The sequence below is a fragment of the Pimephales promelas genome, chromosome 5 (genome assembly GCF_988280905.1).
Source record: "Pimephales promelas chromosome 5, fPimPro1.hap1.1, whole genome shotgun sequence".
Taxonomy (NCBI): domain Eukaryota; kingdom Metazoa; phylum Chordata; class Actinopteri; order Cypriniformes; family Leuciscidae; genus Pimephales; species Pimephales promelas.
This window is the reverse complement of record NC_142773.1, coordinates 24,983,357-25,001,990: the sequence shown is the minus strand read 5'-3', so window position 1 is coordinate 25,001,990 and position 18,634 is coordinate 24,983,357. Positions and strand designations below refer to the sequence as shown.

At 35.1% G+C, this 18,634-nt stretch overlaps 1 protein-coding gene and 1 gene segment (V, D, J or C); both read right to left on the bottom strand.

The window, feature by feature from the left end:
- Positions 1–4,073: 4,073 nt before the first annotated feature.
- On the bottom strand, positions 4,074–4,537 carry LOC120465002 (T cell receptor alpha variable 18-like). The segment is given in 2 exon segments: positions 4,074–4,399; positions 4,498–4,537. Coding segments are annotated over 2 exon segments (366 nt in total).
- A 1,691-nt stretch (positions 4,538–6,228) lies between these two features.
- Positions 6,229–9,682, bottom strand: LOC120464983 (uncharacterized). The gene is made up of 4 exons (XM_089131695.1): positions 9,442–9,682; positions 8,806–9,169; positions 6,633–6,721; positions 6,229–6,548 (listed from the first exon to the last, which is right to left on the bottom strand). The coding sequence occupies exons 1-4, from the start codon at positions 9,557–9,559 to the stop codon at positions 6,229–6,231; spliced, it is 891 nt and encodes a 296-aa protein (XP_088987821.1). The 5' UTR covers positions 9,560–9,682.
- Positions 9,683–18,634: the final 8,952 nt, after the last annotated feature.

Below are 18,634 nucleotides of genomic sequence, written 5' to 3'. Positions count from 1 at the left end.
ATTTTAGTTCACATGAGAAGACAAATGTCTGTAAAATGTCACATTTATTTAGCTGTAAAGCGCATGTACGGCAACTTGTTCTAGTTCATTATCATGTCACTCCTTCTCTACTCTCTTCATGCACTCCTGAATTGTTCAGCAGGTGTTATACCACATTCTGATATTTACAGTCTCAGTGGTGCATGTGGTATAATACACATTTGATAATTAAGTTTTAAACCAAGAACTGTGTGTGAGAGTTTTTGTAAAGCCTCTCAGGCATTTTGTATCACTGGGCTAATACTCTTAGAGCACAGTAATAGAGAGCTGAATCTGACAGAGTTACACTGTTAATAGTGAGTTCAGTGGATGTTTGGGATGTAGTCGACTGAAAGCGACGGTCTGATATGTCATCTCCGCTGTATGATCGAGCACCTTTCCACAGTAAATACTGAGGTTCTCTATTAGGATACTGTCTGAACCAGTAAAGCCGAACATTATTGCTGGTTGTATCATATGTGCAGCTCAGTTTCACAGACTCTCCTTCTCTCCTGATTTTATCCGAATCTTCGTCACTTGGCCCAATGCTGTCAGAAAACACACCTGAAAGTAATAAAAGACACTTCACAAATCCAATCCTTTCAATGAAATTAAAATATAAAGTGTGATTTACCTGATATAATTATGAGGATCAATAAACACCTCTCCATGTTGATATTTCAGATCTGAACTGTTTTTAAAAGAACAATTGAACAAAGTGAAAATTGTATGTTGTTTTGTATGATCATTTATACATAATACTTTACATAAATCATATAGGTAAATTAATGTCATAGAGAACCGATGTGCTTTATTGGGACTCCCTCGAAAATGAGATCTCAAGGGGCTATCTTTTAATAAACTCAAATTGAAATTCAAATTTAAATTGTGGGTGTGGATTGTGATAAAAAGACTCGCCCCCTTTTCTGCCATCAAGTGTCGCTTTTGATCTGATGACTATAATTGAAATCTACATGGTATCCAAGCAGTTTAATTCAATAGGTCGAGAGAAGTCTGTTATTCAAACTGGATTATTTTTTTTTTTTTTTTTTTTTTTGCAAATGTAATGAAATGCTGTTTTATCACAATAAACATTCACTGTAAAAAAAATTAGTGAATTTCACAATAATAAACTGGAAGAAAGTGACAAGAACTAACTGCAAAAACAGTAATAAATGTCAACAATTGTCAAGTTCATGTTAACAAATATTAACTAATGTTGAACAGAGATGTTAACTAATGTTAACTAATGGAACCTTGTTGTAAAGTGTTACCGCAAGGGCATTGTTAAAATAGTCCAAGTGACTACAGTGGCTCAACCATAAGTTTATCAAGCAACTAAATAATTTTTGTGTGCAAAAAAACAACAAAAAATAACGACTTTATTCAACTATTAATTTTCTTCTCTGTGGGCCTCGAGTGAGTAGTGTAACTGCGCATCGCTTCTGTTGTAAGTCTAAGCGGAGGAGTGAGACAGCTCTCAGATTTAATCAACGCATTCTCACCCCAAGGCGTCACCTTTGACCATGCTTCAATATTTGACGTTTTAGGCGCCCTTTAGCGTCACTTACATGACGCGATCCTACGGCGTCATCTAACTGACGCTAAAGGAAAGCGTCAGTTAGAGGACGTGGTTAGGTTTAGGTGTGGGGTGGGGGTAGGGTACACGCGATCCTAGGGCGTCATCTAACTGACGCTAAAGGGCGCCTAAAGCGTCAGATATTGAAGCATGTCCAAATGCTTCCCAAGGCGTCAGTTAAGTGACGCCTTGGGGGTGAGAATGGGCTGATTTAATCAAAAATATCTTAATTTATTTAGATTAACATCTCTTTGTTCCGAAGATGAACTAAGTCTTACGGGGTTGGAACAACATGAAGGTGAGAAATTACTGACAGAATTTTCATTTTTGGGTGAACTATCCCTTTAAGAATTCTGGGTCTATTTTTGTGACTTTTCTATGTTTTGATGTTTGTTTTATCAGTCTCTTCACATAAGTTGATTCAAGCACTGACTTTTTTCAATTTGATTAAATTGTATACGATAATTGACAGTTATTGTACTTATTAATTAGTAAAAAAAAATAAAAAGAAGAGAGAGAGAGAGAGAAAGAGAGAGAGAGAGAGAGACTTTTACCTTTAAAAAGATTGTATATTGTATGTTGTTGTTCCCTATTATTTGATTATTATTGATTCATTATTGTTATGCATTCAATGTCGAAGAATTGTTTTTGTATAAGTGTTGAGTGTGTTTGAGTCACAGTGGGCTGCAGAGCACAGTAATACACAGCAGAGTCAGACACACTCACATCCTGGATTGTCAGTATAACTGAGTTTGAGTCCAGTCTGGCATCAAATCTGTCTTCGAATTCAGAACTGCTACTTGATCCAAATTTGTATTTCATCAGTATATATTCAGGAAGGCCATCAGAGCGCTGAATATACCAGAAAAGATATGGAGCAGTCTGAAGTGTTTCATATCCACAGCTCAGGGTAACCTGCTGTCCTTCAGTGCCAGTTTGTGTCTCACTTGGCTGATTAACAGTGTCTTTCCCAAAGCTTCCTGTGAATAAATAATAACACAATTATACAAGCAATGCTATAATAATGAAGTTATTTTCAAACAATAAAGGTTTGCTCACCATAAAAATTAAAGGCAAAAAATATTAAAAGTCTAATATATAAAAATAAAAAAGTCATCATTGTGTATCTATGTTAGGAAATAGAAATAAAAAATGTCATTGAAAGCGTGTCCCAGCGCTGGAGGAGAAGCTTTGTTTCCTGTTTGTCATATTGATGTAGTGATGCTGTTCAACAGCAGATTTTCTTTTCAATCAAAGCTTGCAATTGTAAACATGGGGTGATGTCATGTGTATGTAGATATCGCCATCTTCAGGTGGAAAATATTACACATCTGTGGCCCTACTTCCAACTGTAATATAAAATCCACAACAATTACTTATCAATTGCAGTTTTTTTTTTCTTAACAGTTATGTATTGTCAACCCGTGTTCAACGCAGGTTGAATGAAGTCAATGACTTGAAAGTACACCGGAATATAAATTAAAGAAAAGTGTAAATATAAATATATGGATTTTGCCATTTTACATTTTTGTACATTCACGTTTTTTTCAGAGGTTTTCATAAAGTAAATAATTAATGTTATAAGTAGCAATTTGGCAGTTTATAGCATGTGTAACAAATGTGTTGGTCATCCTTTTTTAGATGGTAATAACTTCTAAATCTTAATTACTTCTGTAATAAGTATTTAGGTTTACAGAGGCTTTATAATCATGGAAGTAATCACATCACAACTGATGTTAAACAACAACACACACAGGTTTTTTGTTTGTTTGTGTGTGGAGTGTGTTTGAGTCACAGTGGGCCTCAGAGCAGTAATAGTGCAGTAATACACAGTCAGACACACTCACACACATGCTGGATTGTCAGAGGAATTGTTCCTGATGTGGAGTCCATTTTTGCATGAAATCTCTCCTTAAATTCAGGCTCAGTTGTTCCTTTCTCAATCGAAAAATCACTCAGAATGAGTGCGATCTGTTTAGTAGTTGTTTGTACCAGAAGAGATAAGAAGAGATAAGATTGTTTGTGATATGTTCAGATCTATTATGGTTAATGGTTTTGCATATTAAGAACCATCCCCAAAATTCAACATTATGTTGTGAAATAATTCACCAACAGTGCAACTAAAGTCAGAATCGATTAATTGGATTAAATCATAAGTAAAATGACATTTATTGGATAGATCATACTTTTTCAGGCAGACTCAAGCAGAAGAGATATCAAATGATAATGTAATGTTTAATTACATTTGTCAAGCTGCGATGTACTAAAGTCATGTGGAATGCTACATGTTTATTATTAGTTATTTTCATCTCTTTCAAAAGTTTTCTTACTTTTGCCTTTATAACTTGAATACAATTTAATTTGTAACCACACACAGGTGTTTCCTCTGGTGTAATTGGATTATGTGAATCATAGATTGTGGGTTTGATGTGGCTTGACATCAAAGTGAAAAATACATTTGAGTTTTTGTACAGCTTCACATAGACTTTGTATCACTGGGCTCCAGAGCACAGTAATAGAGAGCTGAATCTGACAGAGTTACTCCATTAATAATGAGTTCAGTGGATGAATCTGATGTAGTCGACTGGAAGCGAGGATCAGAGGGGTTCCCAGTATCGGTCCATGAACGAGCTTCTTTCCACATTAAATACCGAGGTTCTTCATTAAGATACTGTCTGTACCAGTAAAGTCTAACATAACTGCTGCTAGTTTCATATGAGCAGCTGAGAGTCACAGTCTCGTCTTCCTTCTTTATGATGACAGTTTCTTTATTTGGCCCAATCTGGTCTGCAGTCATCACACCTAAAACAAGCAAGTAAGAAAATTATGAGTTAAGTAACATACAATTATCTTTTACACTGTTTTTCAAAATCATTGATTAATAAAGGTAGTCATTGTACCTGAAGTCAGAACTAAAACCAGAAACAGGTGTTGTTCCATGTTTAGTAGGTGATCAGTGAATATATCACGGTGTTCTGATGCTTTTTACAATCTGCAATAGTGCATGAGGTGCTGTAATATTTTGATGTAGATATCGCCATCTTCAGGCTAAAAATATTTTTAGCATCTGTGTGTCATGAGTCAACTTCCAACATAATTGTAACATAAAACCAAAAAAGTTGTAGAATAAAATAAACATTTTTGGAATATCAGATAGCACAGTATCACTAAAAAACAACAAAATATCAGTATCAGCATTTTATTGTTAGATTTATAGTGCAAGGATGTTTTTTTTTTGTTTTTTTTTTTGTATTTCATTTTTTGAAGGTTCACTGCAGGCACTGCTGACTCGAAGATTAATTAATGAAAAGTTTTTTTAAAAGTACATAATTTACAGCAATTTAATTTGGCATTTACAGTCACGTTATTTTTTAGAGGCTTTTATAATATAATAATAACATAAGTAGCAATTGGTAAAGCAGTTTCTTAGCACTTAAAAAATGTAGGCAGTAAAATGTTTTATTAAATGTAATAATCATTTTATCTGACAGAGTGGAACAGTGGAAGATCTCGCATCACATGTTTTTTGTATGAGTGTTGAGTGTGTTTGAGTCACAGTGGTCGTCAGAACACAGTAATACACAGCAGAGTCAGACACACTCACATCCTGGATTGTCAGAGGAAATGATTTTGAAATGGTGTTGAGATCACCACTAAATCTTTCTTTGAACTGATAGTCAAATTTGCTCAGCATACATTCTGGAAATCCATTTACTTTTTGCTGGTACCAGTAGAGAGTTGGTGATATATCAGTGGTTTCATATTGACAGTTGATTGTTACAGCTGATCCTTCAACAGCAGTTTGAAATCTTGGATTTTGTTCAACGCTGTCCAGAGAATCACATCCTGTAATGTATAATATCACTGATGAGGATCTCATATTCATATTAGAGGAATATTACATACTTATGAATTTGACTTACCCCAGAAATATGTGAGAAAGAAGACTACAGTTTTTTTCCAGTTTGCCATCACAATAATTTAAATAAATAATATGAAATCCACAGCAGACTCTTGTTTCAGCCTCTCTTTGATAAGGTTGTACTAACACTGTCACACATGCAGAGAACAGCAGGAGGAGTCTGACTGCACCTGTTCCTGAATACTGAATTGTTGAATTACTTAATGATTCTGAGTCCATTTCAACAAATTTTCAGTGTTCTGATGTTTTAACATGCTGGTTCAAGCACTGACCCGAACTAAACCAATTCTAGACGCACTTGACGTTTTTATTGTACTTGGGTTTATAATTAGAAGAAACTTAAAAAAATAAGACACTTAAAGTCAATTTTTTCTAGACTATACTATACATTACATATTATCATGCCACCAGCATCGAACAGGTTTTAAAATTGTATTTATTTTTGTTATTCAATCTTAAAATATGTTTGGTTTATTGTTTGTTCTGATGATTGGTTTTGCATGCTTTGTATATATTAATAACAACCCATTATATGTTATTTTGATCTCTTTCACTTTTCTTACAATTTCCCTTTAATAACTAAACCACACACAGGTGTTTCCACTGGTGTAATCATATTATGTGAATTATAGATTGTGGGTTTGATGTGGCTTGACATCAAAGGGCAAAATTAAAACAAGTTTTTGTACAGCTTCACATAGACTTTGTATCACTGGGCTCCGACTCTTAGAGCACAGTAATAGAGAGCTGAATCTGACAGAGTTACACTGTTAATAGTGAGTTCAGTGGATGAATCTGATGTAGTCGACTGGAAGCGAGGATCAGAGGGGCTCCCACTTACGGTAGCTGATCCGGCAGGTTTAAATATTAAATATTGAGGTTCTCTATTAGCATACTGTCTGTACCAGTAAAGATAACGATAACTGTTGCTAGTGCTATATGAGCAGCTGAGAGACACAGTCTCGCCTTCCTTCTTTATTATGAGGCTATTTTCTTTATTTGGCCCAATCTGGTCTGCAGTCATCACACCTAAAACAAGGAAAGAAGAACATTGTCAAGTCACACAAAATAATTTCTTACATTCTACATCAATGAATAAAGGTCATTTTGTACCTGAAGTCAGAATTAAAATTAGAAACAGATATTTTTCCATGTTGACTACACTGTAGATCAATTCATGTTTTCTGTGCTCTAATGGCATGCTTTATTTCAGTGCTCACAGAAGAGGTGTGTCTTCAGAATTTGATGGTTTCAGATGCAGGAGATTGGTTGACAGTTTTTTAACGCATGCACAAGAGAGCCTTGAAAAAGACATCAGAATGTTCGGGATTGGGCTCTGTCTGATTAAAGAATGAACACCATCAGATTCTGGGTCATCGAATGTACTCCTAAAAAGAGTTGAAGATAAAAATAACTAAAAGAAAATAATGTAGATCTCCTTAGCTTGAGTAGAACTTTGCAACAATTTGCAGGTTCATCTTGAATGCGATTCTTGATGGTTTACCACAAAGATCACTTTTATTGATTAGTACTGATTATTACTCATTTGCATATAGAGAATATGAAGCTACTTCACGCCGCGTTGCATGCTGGGGCGGCGCTACCATCTTAAGAGAATGTCCAAGAAAAAATAATTTGTTAACGTTGGCTGGCAGAAGTGTGATCATGGTTTTCCTGATGCTAAATCCAGCCCATGAGAATATCCTTTCTGATGGTGTGCATCCACACTTTAGATTGTCTCATACCAGACATATTTGAAGATTTAAATCCCTGCCACTTTTATTTTAAACCAATTGAAACTCCGCCCACTACTTATTCTAAAGATTGTATTGGTCATGTTAACCATAGTACACTGATTGCCTGCACCAAACACTAATCAATAACCCTAATTTATTTAATTTGATCAAACATTAATTCATACTCAATTTAAAATGGAAGGAAATATGTTTAAAAATGTACTCAAGAAATGAGAATCAACACTAAATATTTTTGCTATGTGTGTCATCATCATAATATTGCAACGCATTCTCACCCCAAGGCGTCACCTTTGACCATGCTTCAATATTTGACGTTTTAGGCGCCCTTTAGCGTCACTAACATGACGCGATCCTACGGCGTCATCTAACTGACGCTAAAGGAAAGCGTCTGTTAGAGGACGCGGTTAGGTTTAGGTGTGGGGTGGGGGTACGGTACACGCGATCCTAGGGCGTCATCTAACTGACGCTAAAGGGCGCCTAAAGCGTCAGATATTGAAGCATGTCCAAATGCTTCCCAAGGCGTCAGTTAGGTGACTCCTTGGGGGTGAGAATGGGCTGAATATTGTAACTGTGCTTAAATTAAATTAAATTGTACTGAATTGAATGAACACATCTAGAACACGAGTTGTAACCCCCTTTTGATGCTTCAGTCTCTCTTTGCTAAAGTTACACTCCAAACACCAGGAGGAGACTGACTACCACAGTAGGCTATCTGAATAAAGATATAGCATAAAGGATTTGTGGTTCATTTTAAGTATCATAATTTTGTAGAATATTTTGCATTAAGTTTGATAGAATATGATATTTCAAATTGGTCATTGCATTCATGTGCTCAACATAGGCCTATTTGTTGGAATTGGCTACAATGTTTCAAAAACAAGTTATAAATAGAAACCTTAGATGCACTTCCCAATATTATGAAGCTGCAGACTGATAGATTCAAGATTTCTTTAATTAAGAAGACACAAGCCAGTGTGGATCTTCTGTTTTTATTTGAAGGTATTGCAATTTCCACTGATCTATGCACCCATAAACAAATTAAAAAATGGACATTTGATCTTTTATGATTTAATTTATAGACAAAAAAAAAAATAATGAAAGAGGTAGAAAATTAGATTTGTAATCGACATACCTGTTATTAAGTAAATGAAAAAGTAGTAGCTTATGATCCTGAAATAAGGCTTGATGATATTAATATGTGGTGCACATCGCCATCTTATGGTTACCAAAAAAATAAAAAATACAAAATGACAATAGATTCTCACTTATGGTTTATTTTTTAATGTAGCTTCATCCAAAGTTTAAAAAACAAAAATCTGCATTCTGCTTATGAATATAGTTTATTTGTGAAATTAAGCTTTGACTTAATGACTGTAATGTTGGGTTTGTACAACGATTTAAGTCTAATTTTAAACATGGGTATTTGGATATGTTCCATCAGACTTTTGTTCTCAGTGTCTGAGTTGGCAAATTGGGAATGTGATTCTTTCATTTATGTACTTCAGTCTGTTAGCAGAAGGCATAATAGTTATGCCTTTTTTTGTTGTGTCAGGTTTTTGTACGGTGTTCTAGTGTTTCCTGTGACTGTGGGCCTCAGAGCACAGTAATACACAGCAGAGTCTGACACTTCAGCAGAGGAGATCTCCAGATCCACACGTTTGATCTTTTCTTCTTTTCTAGTCTTAGTAGAGAATCTGGGATCTACCTCAGATGTCTTAGTCTCTTTCACACCCTCGATTATGAGCACAAGAAATTGAGGAGCTGATCCGGGAGACTGACGGTACCATAGAAGTATATCTGCAGAGGAATAACTGCAGGATAATGTAACAGTTGAAGACACTGCAGCAAACACTTCCCTGCGGTCTGGTGTGATTTCATCTCCAAAACTCACACCTGGAAAACAAAATAAAACATTTTTAATTTCCAAATAGTAATGGAATTTATATATTTTTTACAGTGATTTTAAATTGTATACATACAATAAACAATACTTATAGTATTAGATATTAATGTATACATTGTCATTATACGATATGAGATACTATATTGTATCAGTTTACAATGAAACAAAGTTCATTAAGGAAGATGAGAAAATTATTGATGATAAAACTCTCAAAGTATACCTGAGTTTTTTGGAAAGAAAATGCATGTAAAAATGTACTTACATGCCAAGGCAAAGAGCAGAATGACTGAAAGAAGTATCATTGTATATGTGTGTGTGTGTGTGTGTTCAGTACAGCAGGACTGAGCTTTGTGACAGTCTAGCAAATGTAACAAGATCATCTAAGATGTTAAACTCCTCCCCTCTCTCAGTTTGATGCCAAAACCATCACATATGTACACAGTTTAAAGCCAAACATTACATTTAGTCTAATAAATGTGATATCTGCTCATGCAAAAAGGCTGTCAAAATAAATACAAAAGATAGAGCAAAAGAACATGAGGGTAAGATATTAATCCATAAATCAGTTACATTGTATAAATGTTATGTTATGTTTAAATATATTTCACAAGAAATATTAGGCCTAATGCAGGGTCCAAAGAAGTTGAGACACTTACACACATATATAAGGCATCTTTTAAAAGCTTTTTTGTATAAAATGTATATTTAGTGTATATAACAACAAAAATTTACAATTTTTTTTTTTTTAAAATTAAAAAGTATAGAAATTTCTGTTGTAAGCTTCAGCTGATGGACACCATGCATTGTCAAGGGAACATTCCAGGTGAAAATAATGAGGAAATTACGCTGTCTTTCGTTGCTCCCTTCACCAAGTGCGATCCAAACGGCTACACACACAATGCTGTCTGAATGCTCACAAGCAATATGCATGTCCTAGCAGGTTCATCACTTGGTTCCCTCAGGAAACATTTCTGTTGTGGTCTATGCTATTTGAAGTGCGTGTCTGTTATTGGTTGGGTTGTGTTGTGAACTTTTGCAGCAGGTTTTTGGTTGTGCTGTGAGTATTTGGAGCATTTTGTAGTATTTTGTGTTGTGAAACTTATTTAATTTGCGGGTGTTTTTCAATTTGCATGTGTTTTCTTTAGTTGCAGCGCGTTAAGCTCTCTTGACCACTGTAGGATTTGCACTTTGTGATATAATTTGGACTTGAACACTGTTTTTGTATGAGTGTTGAGTGTGTTTTAGTCACTGTGGGCTGCAGAGCACAGTAATACACAGCAGAGTCTTTCAGAGTAGCAGAGGAGATCTCCAGATTCACATGGCTTTGTTTTTCTTTTCTGATCTCAGTAGTGAATCTGGAATCTACATAAGACTTCTCAGGGTCTTTTGCACTGTTTGAGATGAGCACAATGAATTCAGGAGCTGATCCGGGATACTGACGGAACCAGTAAAGAGTAAATGCAGAGGAATAACTGCAGGATAATGTAACACTTGAACCCTCGACAGCAAACTTCTCTGTTTCGGTTGGTTTTATTTCATTTCCATACGTTGCATCTGCAAAAGTAGATCAAATATTTAATAAACTGCTGTTTAAATTGAGTCAGTCCTTTTAGACGTACCAGCATAAAATACAATATAGTACAATAATTCAGAAATGAGCAATTCTGCTCAGAACTCTTGGATGCAATATTAAAAATACTTAAACACTTACATGCAAATGCAGAAAGCAGAATGACAGAATGGAGTATCATTGTGTTTGTTCCTTATGCTCTGTCGAACAGACTCTCTAACAGATGCTTAACAAAATCGCATCAGATGTCAAAGCTTTAAACCCTCCCTCTTCCAGAGAGCTGAATGAAAGAGCAGATCAGATCATACAGTAGTCCAGTGTCATCACTATTTATGCTATAGTGCATAGCTCCCTCTTGTGGTTACTTACTAACTTGCACAACATAAATGCTCAGAACACAAACAGAATGTAAGACAACAGTTCTTGTGTTGTTAGTCCACATCCTTTCTTGTACAATTCAAATCAGTCACTGTAAAGGACATGCAATCTACTGTAGTCAGGTGGTCAATGGATTACAGTTTAATTTCAGGGTATCTGAATTTATTAATAATTTTAAAAGGGGTTATTTAATTGCAGTCAACGCAGTCTTATCAAAATTTATCAGTGGGAAATATAAACTGAATTTAGTGTAGTAATTATAAATATATATATATATATATATATATATATATATATATATATATATTGTCCCCTATTCCGTACTTTAGATATTACTAAGCCCAGACAAAATCTGCAGACTTTTTTCTTCATTGAATTTGGGAAAAAGTGTGAAAAGGTTTAAACTTTGTTAAATGGAACTAAGAATACAGTTATTGGTAGCGGAAAACATTAATTAAACTCTTTGATATTATGAAAAAAAAGAATGCAAATTACAGTTTATGTGAATGGAAGTCATTCCAATTTTGGGAGTTTTATGCAGTTTCAGCCCATTCTCACCCCCAAGGCGTCACTTAACTGACGCCTTGGGAAGCATTTGGACATGCTTCAATATCTGACGCTTTTAGGCGCCCTTTAGCGTCAGTTAGATGACGCCCTAGGATCGCGTGTACCCTACCCCCACCCCACACCTAAACCTAACCGCGTCCTCTAACTGACGCTTTCCTTTAGCGTCAGTTAGATGACGCCGTAGGATCGCGTCATGTAAGTGACGCTAAAGGGCGCCTAAAACGTCAAATATTGAAGCATGGTCAAAGGTGACGCCTTGGGGTGAGAATGCGTTGGCAGTTTATACCCTTTATGGCTGATTATTGTATCCACTGTAATGTGTCTCCCTAAGTTTTTGTATGAGTGTTGAGTGTGTTTGAGTCACAGTGGGCCTCAGAGCACAGTAATATACAGCAGAGTCAGACACACTCACATCCTTGATCATCAGAGGAACTGTTTTTGTAGAGGTGTTGAGATTGGCATCAAATCTCTCTTTAAACTGTTCATCAATCTCACCAGATCCAGGAAATTTCTTTAGCATATATTTAGGAAATCCGTTTATTTCTTGCTGGTACCAGAAGAGATATGGAAATGAATCAGTGGTTGAATATGTACAGTTGATTGTTACAGATTCACCTTCAAAAGCAACTTGAGCACTTGTTTTCTGTTCAATACTGTCCAGAGAATCACAGCCTAAAATAGAATAAAAAAAAAGTTTTAATGACATGTAAAAATCTCACACACATTCACACACACAGTGAATATAAAAATGAATCTAAAACCACACATGTTTTGTTATGCCACTTACCCAAGAAATATATGAATAGAAAGATAACCACGCTTTGCCAGTTTGTCATTATGTCTGTTGTGCTTTCCAATCACTAAAGTCATAAACATATACTGAGGAGTTCTGAGCCTCTTCTTGTATTGGCATCTGTGATGTAGTAGACCTAAAAACTTCATAGGAGGAGCTTCTGCTGACATCAGATTTATAATTAGAAAAGAATTGTATGATTTACATCTGTCTGCTGTAACCAAACACATTTTTAAAGTATTTAAAAAGAATTCTTCTTCCATTTTGTCTTAGTTTTTTTTTTATTTATCTATTTTTTTTTTTTTTTTTACTTTTTTAAAGCAGGTTGCACATGGATCCCAATTCCATATTAACATCTGCATCATTACTGGTTTAGATTTTTACTGTTTTGAATCTGAAGGGAATAGATCAAAATAAATGGTGTTAGTAAATATTGATTGGATTATTGGATATCATCATGTAACTGTCTGTGAGGTCTGTTACCATTTCTTATTATTTTTACTGTAACCCTTTCACTGCGGCTAGTGCTTTCTCATATAATGTATTTATAGATGTATTTCTTTACTACTTATTTTTTGCATTAGATTTTTAGATGCATTTCTTGCATCTTGCATCTGGCTTGCATTACTGCTACTTTTCTGACATATAACACGTATGTCTGCACTGCTATATGCTATTTTAAAAGTGTTTTGTGATATAACACGTATGTCTGCACTGCTATATGCTATTTTAAAAGTGTTTTGTGATGCACTGCCCCTTTTCTGAAACTTCAGTTTATGAGGATAGAGTTGTATTGTTGATGATGTTTTTGTACAGTGTAGATTGAGTTTCCTGTGACTGTGGGCGTCAGTGCGCAGTAATACAGTGCAGAGTCTGACACTTCAGCAGAGAAGATCTCCAGGCTCACAAGATTGTTGTTTTTATCGACTTTAGGTAAAAAACGAGGAGGAAGATTGTCACTTGTTGTTCCATGTGGATAAATGAATGCAAGGAACTCTGGTTTGGATCCCAGATACTGACGATACCAGTGCAGGTTATTTATAGTTCCATCATATTTACAGGACAGAGTGACTTTTTCTCCTTCAGATTTAAGCACCTTGTTTTCCTGCGGCTTTATCGACTGTGCAAACGTCTCTCCTGCAAGAAAATATTACAGTTTTTTTTTTAATCAAACTTAAGCAAAGAAAGAATCATGTGGATTTGTCAGTTAAAAAAAGTTTAAAGCAATATTAAAACTCCAAACATTGTACAAAACAAGAAAGTATGTGATTAAAGGTCTAGTCTTTCAGTAAATCAGGTCTAGAATCAGTAAATTTCTCTTACTTTTTATCCACAATAGCAGAAGCAGAACATAAAGGATCGTCATGTTTGCACTGTAGGAAGAAAGAGAGTTTAGTTTGCTTTGCTCTATATCAGATCTCACAGGCTCCTCCTATCTGTCAATGTAAAAGAATGAGAACATTAATGAACACTGAAGTGTACATTTGAATCCATAATATACCATAACCATAATATAATACTGTACTGTAGAAGACATACAAAAAAATCTAAGCTCATCTAATCATAAAGATTCTCTTCTGCAATATGGATTTTTATGTAGCCCTACTGCTGGTTATTGTAATAAAGCCCTGTTTTTTGGTTTCACCTATACAATACATTATAGACCTCACTCATTACAGTTTAATTATTAAATGTTTATCCAAACTCATATTTTAACTCTTTAAAAAAGGATGAACACATGTTTAAATGACAATGTTAAGTGTATATCGCCCTCTTCTGGTCTGTCATTGCTTTCCCCACATCGTGATTTTGCCAAGTAAGACATGTTCCTGGATCAACATTCCTGTCCCAAAATGTAGTCCTTACCCAATCCCTACCCCTAAACCTAACCCTACCCATAACTTTTCCCTAAAATCAGAGGGTAATGATTGGTGAATAACACTGATGTTTATGTACTTCACCCTGGTTCTAAGCCTAAATTTGACATCAACTGTAAACTTGTCCCTCAAGTCCCTTGATTGGAAACTTGATCCAGGATCAACAAAGATGTTTATCCAGGTACATGTGGTACTTGGTAAAATCACGTTCACCGCTTTCCGCACATGCATAGATCTTCACAAAATAGATTTTAGCAATAACCAGATTCTTGGTGTTTCATATTATTTTAATGGTAGGAGCAATATGAAATCAATTGAAACCAACATTAAGGAAAGAGTGATAAAAATGTAAATATAACTAATGTAAAATTATATAATGAACTGAATGTAAACTATATTAATGGATAAAAGGTTTCCGAAATCGTATAGGCTAAGCAATTTATTCTAATATAAATTGAAATTGCATGATATAATTTATGCCGTTGCGTTGCACTGTGAGGGTTTTTGTGTGAGTGTTGAGTGTGTTTGAGTCACAGTGGGCTGCAGAGCACAGTAATACACAGCAGAGTCAGACACACTCACATCCTGGATTGTCAGAGGAACTGATGTTTGCTTGAAATCTCTCCTTAAATTCATCTTTATTCTGTCCGGTTGTAGAGAATTTATTTAGCATGAACTTGGGGATTTCATCTACTTTCTGCTGGTACCAGAAGAGAGTCGGGTTTGAGTAACCAGTCTGATATGTACAGTTGATTGTTACATCATCACCTTCAACAGCAGATTGAATCTTTGTATACTGATCAACTTTGTCTTGAGAATTACATCCTGAAATAGAATTAAGACAATATGGGGAAAAGATTCACCCGTTAGATGCAAGGAATGTGCACACGTGACAGACACATAAGGAGAATTATTATAAGCTAGAAAATAATCATTATTTGATAGTTCTACTTACTTACCCCAGATATATAAAAATATGATCACAATGGCACTTCCCCAGAGTGCCATTATACACAATTGAAATGACCAAAGCCTGTATGCAGAGATGTTGTGATCCTCTTTCTGCATCTGTTAAAGCAACAATAAATTCAAGTGATTTGTTCTGACTGCTGGGAGGAGCCTGTGCTACAGTATTAGCCAATTAAGACTATAGATTATGTACTACAGTTATCACTTCAAATGTATAGGCTATGTGTAGTAATGAATCTCAGGATGTATGTATGTATGTATCCATGTTTTTGATTATCCTATATCACGCTTTATTCACTGAAAATCACAGTACAATATCGTCTTTCTTCCAATATTTCCCAGCAACTCTGTATATCAGTCCGCTTGACGCCTTGGGGTGAGAATGCGTTGGAATAACTGAAACCGGCACAAGTTCAAGTTCATTTAACAGTTGTTATTAATAAGAATAAAATTAAATAAAAAAAAATAATAAACTCAGATTAACATAGATTATAACAGTCTAATAAATATCCCAGTGCAAATGTTTGCAGACATTACACACATAGAGGGAGTCTGTAATCATGGATACACAGGAGGCAAGTAGATGATGGCAGGATCACATGACAAACGTGATCAAGACAAGACCAAATCATAAATGAATATTTCCGATAGACAGTAAAAGAAAGATATTTCCCACCAACATAACAGATTATGCCACACTGGTCAATTTCTGAAATTACATTGTTTTTGTTTGATTAAAAAAGGATTCAAAGTAATAGCAGCTTCTGTTTGACTTTTAAGGTTTTTACCTTTTTTAACTTTTGAACAGTACTAAAAAATATGTACATGTTCATTTTATTTTATTTTATTAAAATATTGTCACATATGACTGTAGCAAACACATGTGGCTTTTCATTTTTCTTTTTTTTAGACATTTACTGTAATGGTCAAGAATAATCAAGAAAAGTATTGTTTATATAAGCTTGTGGGAATTTGCTTATATAAACCAGGTGTAAACTAAAAGTTTTGTAAAAAAGTAATGTCCTTAGTCATAACGATAATGATGGAAATTTTACATTTAAATTGCAATTAAAGAAGTAGATTCAACTAGAAGTAGATATAATTGAAGAAGTAGATTTAGATGTGTATTTGTGCACTATAGGGACCTCATAAAACATGATATCCTGAATATTTCTTTGAAGTTGTATAACAGGCATAATACCACCTCACACAGGTGTGACCACATATTTTATTACATTAGATTGGGGTTTTGATTGTGGTTTTCTCCAGATTTGTTTAAAAGTGAAAAGAGCTTCGGGTTTTTGTACGACATGTTTCATGTTTTGTGTCACTGGGCTACATCTCTCAGAGCACAATAATAGAGAGCTGAATCTGACAGACGTACATCAGTAATACTGAGTTCAGTGGATGTGTGTGATGTAGTCGACTGAAACCGGTCATCAGAGGTGTCTTTATATGCACTCCAGGATCGTGCACCTTTGCGTAATAAATACTGCGGTTCTCTGTTTGGATACTGTCTGTACCAGTAAAGATACACATAGTCACTATTTGTATTATATGAGCAGCTCAGCTTGACCGTGTCTGTTTCTTTGGCGGTCTCTGTATTTTTATCTGGCTCAATGTCGTCTCCAGTCACCAATCCTGTCAACAATAAAATGTGATTTTTGTGAAAGCAAAGTTGACAAAATATTACTGAGAACACATTTCACATAATGTTTTTCAAAAATACAATTAAATTAAAAGTTAGCCTTGGGGTTTGATAATTAAAAACAAAGTAAATATTGATGTACAGCATTTCATTAATCATTTAATAAATAATGTACCTGTTCCCACAATGAGAATAAGTATGAGGCATCTGTCCATGTTGAATCAGATCAGTTCAGTTCTCTGTTGAGGCTCTCAGTTCTCTGAGCTGTAAGTCACTGAAGATCACACAGAAACACACACAGGAACTTCCTCCTCGCTGAACTTCCTGCTGCTGTTTATGACTGTCATTTAACTATAACTACACAATTTTTACTTTATTTATTAGACTTTTTTGCATTGAAAGATGTTTGAAGATTTACAACAAATGCAATACAAGCAAGTTATATAACTTGTCTTGATGGAGTTCAGCTGTCGTGTGTATAACATGAAAGTGGTGACAATGATGATGATGATGATGATGATGGTAGAGTGTATTTGAATTTTTACAAAAAGTATTTTAAGAGTCTAGTGCCACAATAAAGTCCATAGTGGCCGGTGGAATACACTGTATTCTGCACACTGACCTTTATACCAAAGCATGAAATATTATTATCAAAGCATCATAATTATTATTCAGTCATTTGAAGAATGGAGAGGATAGAATGAAGAATGAGGATATTTTGGGAAAAGGTTTAATGGACAGACATATTAGAGCACCAATTGCGTATATGATTCAGGTTTGGGATTTAGAATATAATGTTTGTAATGTTGAACCCGCCATGGGGGTTGAGTGTGGGCGGAGGATACGCAGCACAGGATGAAGCTCAATGAAACCTGAAGCTATTGAAGCTATTGCAGGTATGATAAATGATGAAGTATGTGGATAACTCCTTAGGAGAAAATCGCCATTAAACATTGTCTGATCTCATTCCATGGCAGGCACGAAGTGGATACCTGCCATGTAACTCTTCAAATCCATTTCCAGTCACCTCTGTGTTTCCATAAAGGTGTATTTATCCTTCATCCTTAATCCGCATGTATTTTGCTTGCAGATTGAGAATGAAGGATCCTGCTCTCCAGATTGTCCATTACACTATTCACTTACCTGCTTACTGCTCAACCGCTCAATAAACATGCTTAATTATCAATAAACATCCTGTTAACTTCCATCCACCTTGTCCGAGTCTGCCTCCCTCCTCTCATGTAACATGTGAAACCACAGTATCTCCATGTGAATGTGTGTGAACACTGCCATCCTGTGGCAGACATGTACTGTACCTGCACATTGCACATGAGGCTCATTTGAGATGTTTTATTGTTTGTTTGACAGTATTCTGAATTACATACTAAACGGCAAGTTAATAGCGATTTAATGTATCTTTAATTTGAATGTAATATAAATCTTTCACATTGCCACACAAATTCTTACTTTACAATAAAAAAAACTGTGCACTTTTTGTTTTGGCACCTGTGATTTATTCATTGTTTCTATTACTTTTCTGACATACTGTGATTGTCAGTTTTTTTTTTCTATCGGTCTTCATCTATGTCTCTGTGTTTCTCTCATTGTAACAGGTTTTTGTATTGAGCTGATGTGTTTCCTGTCACTGTGGGC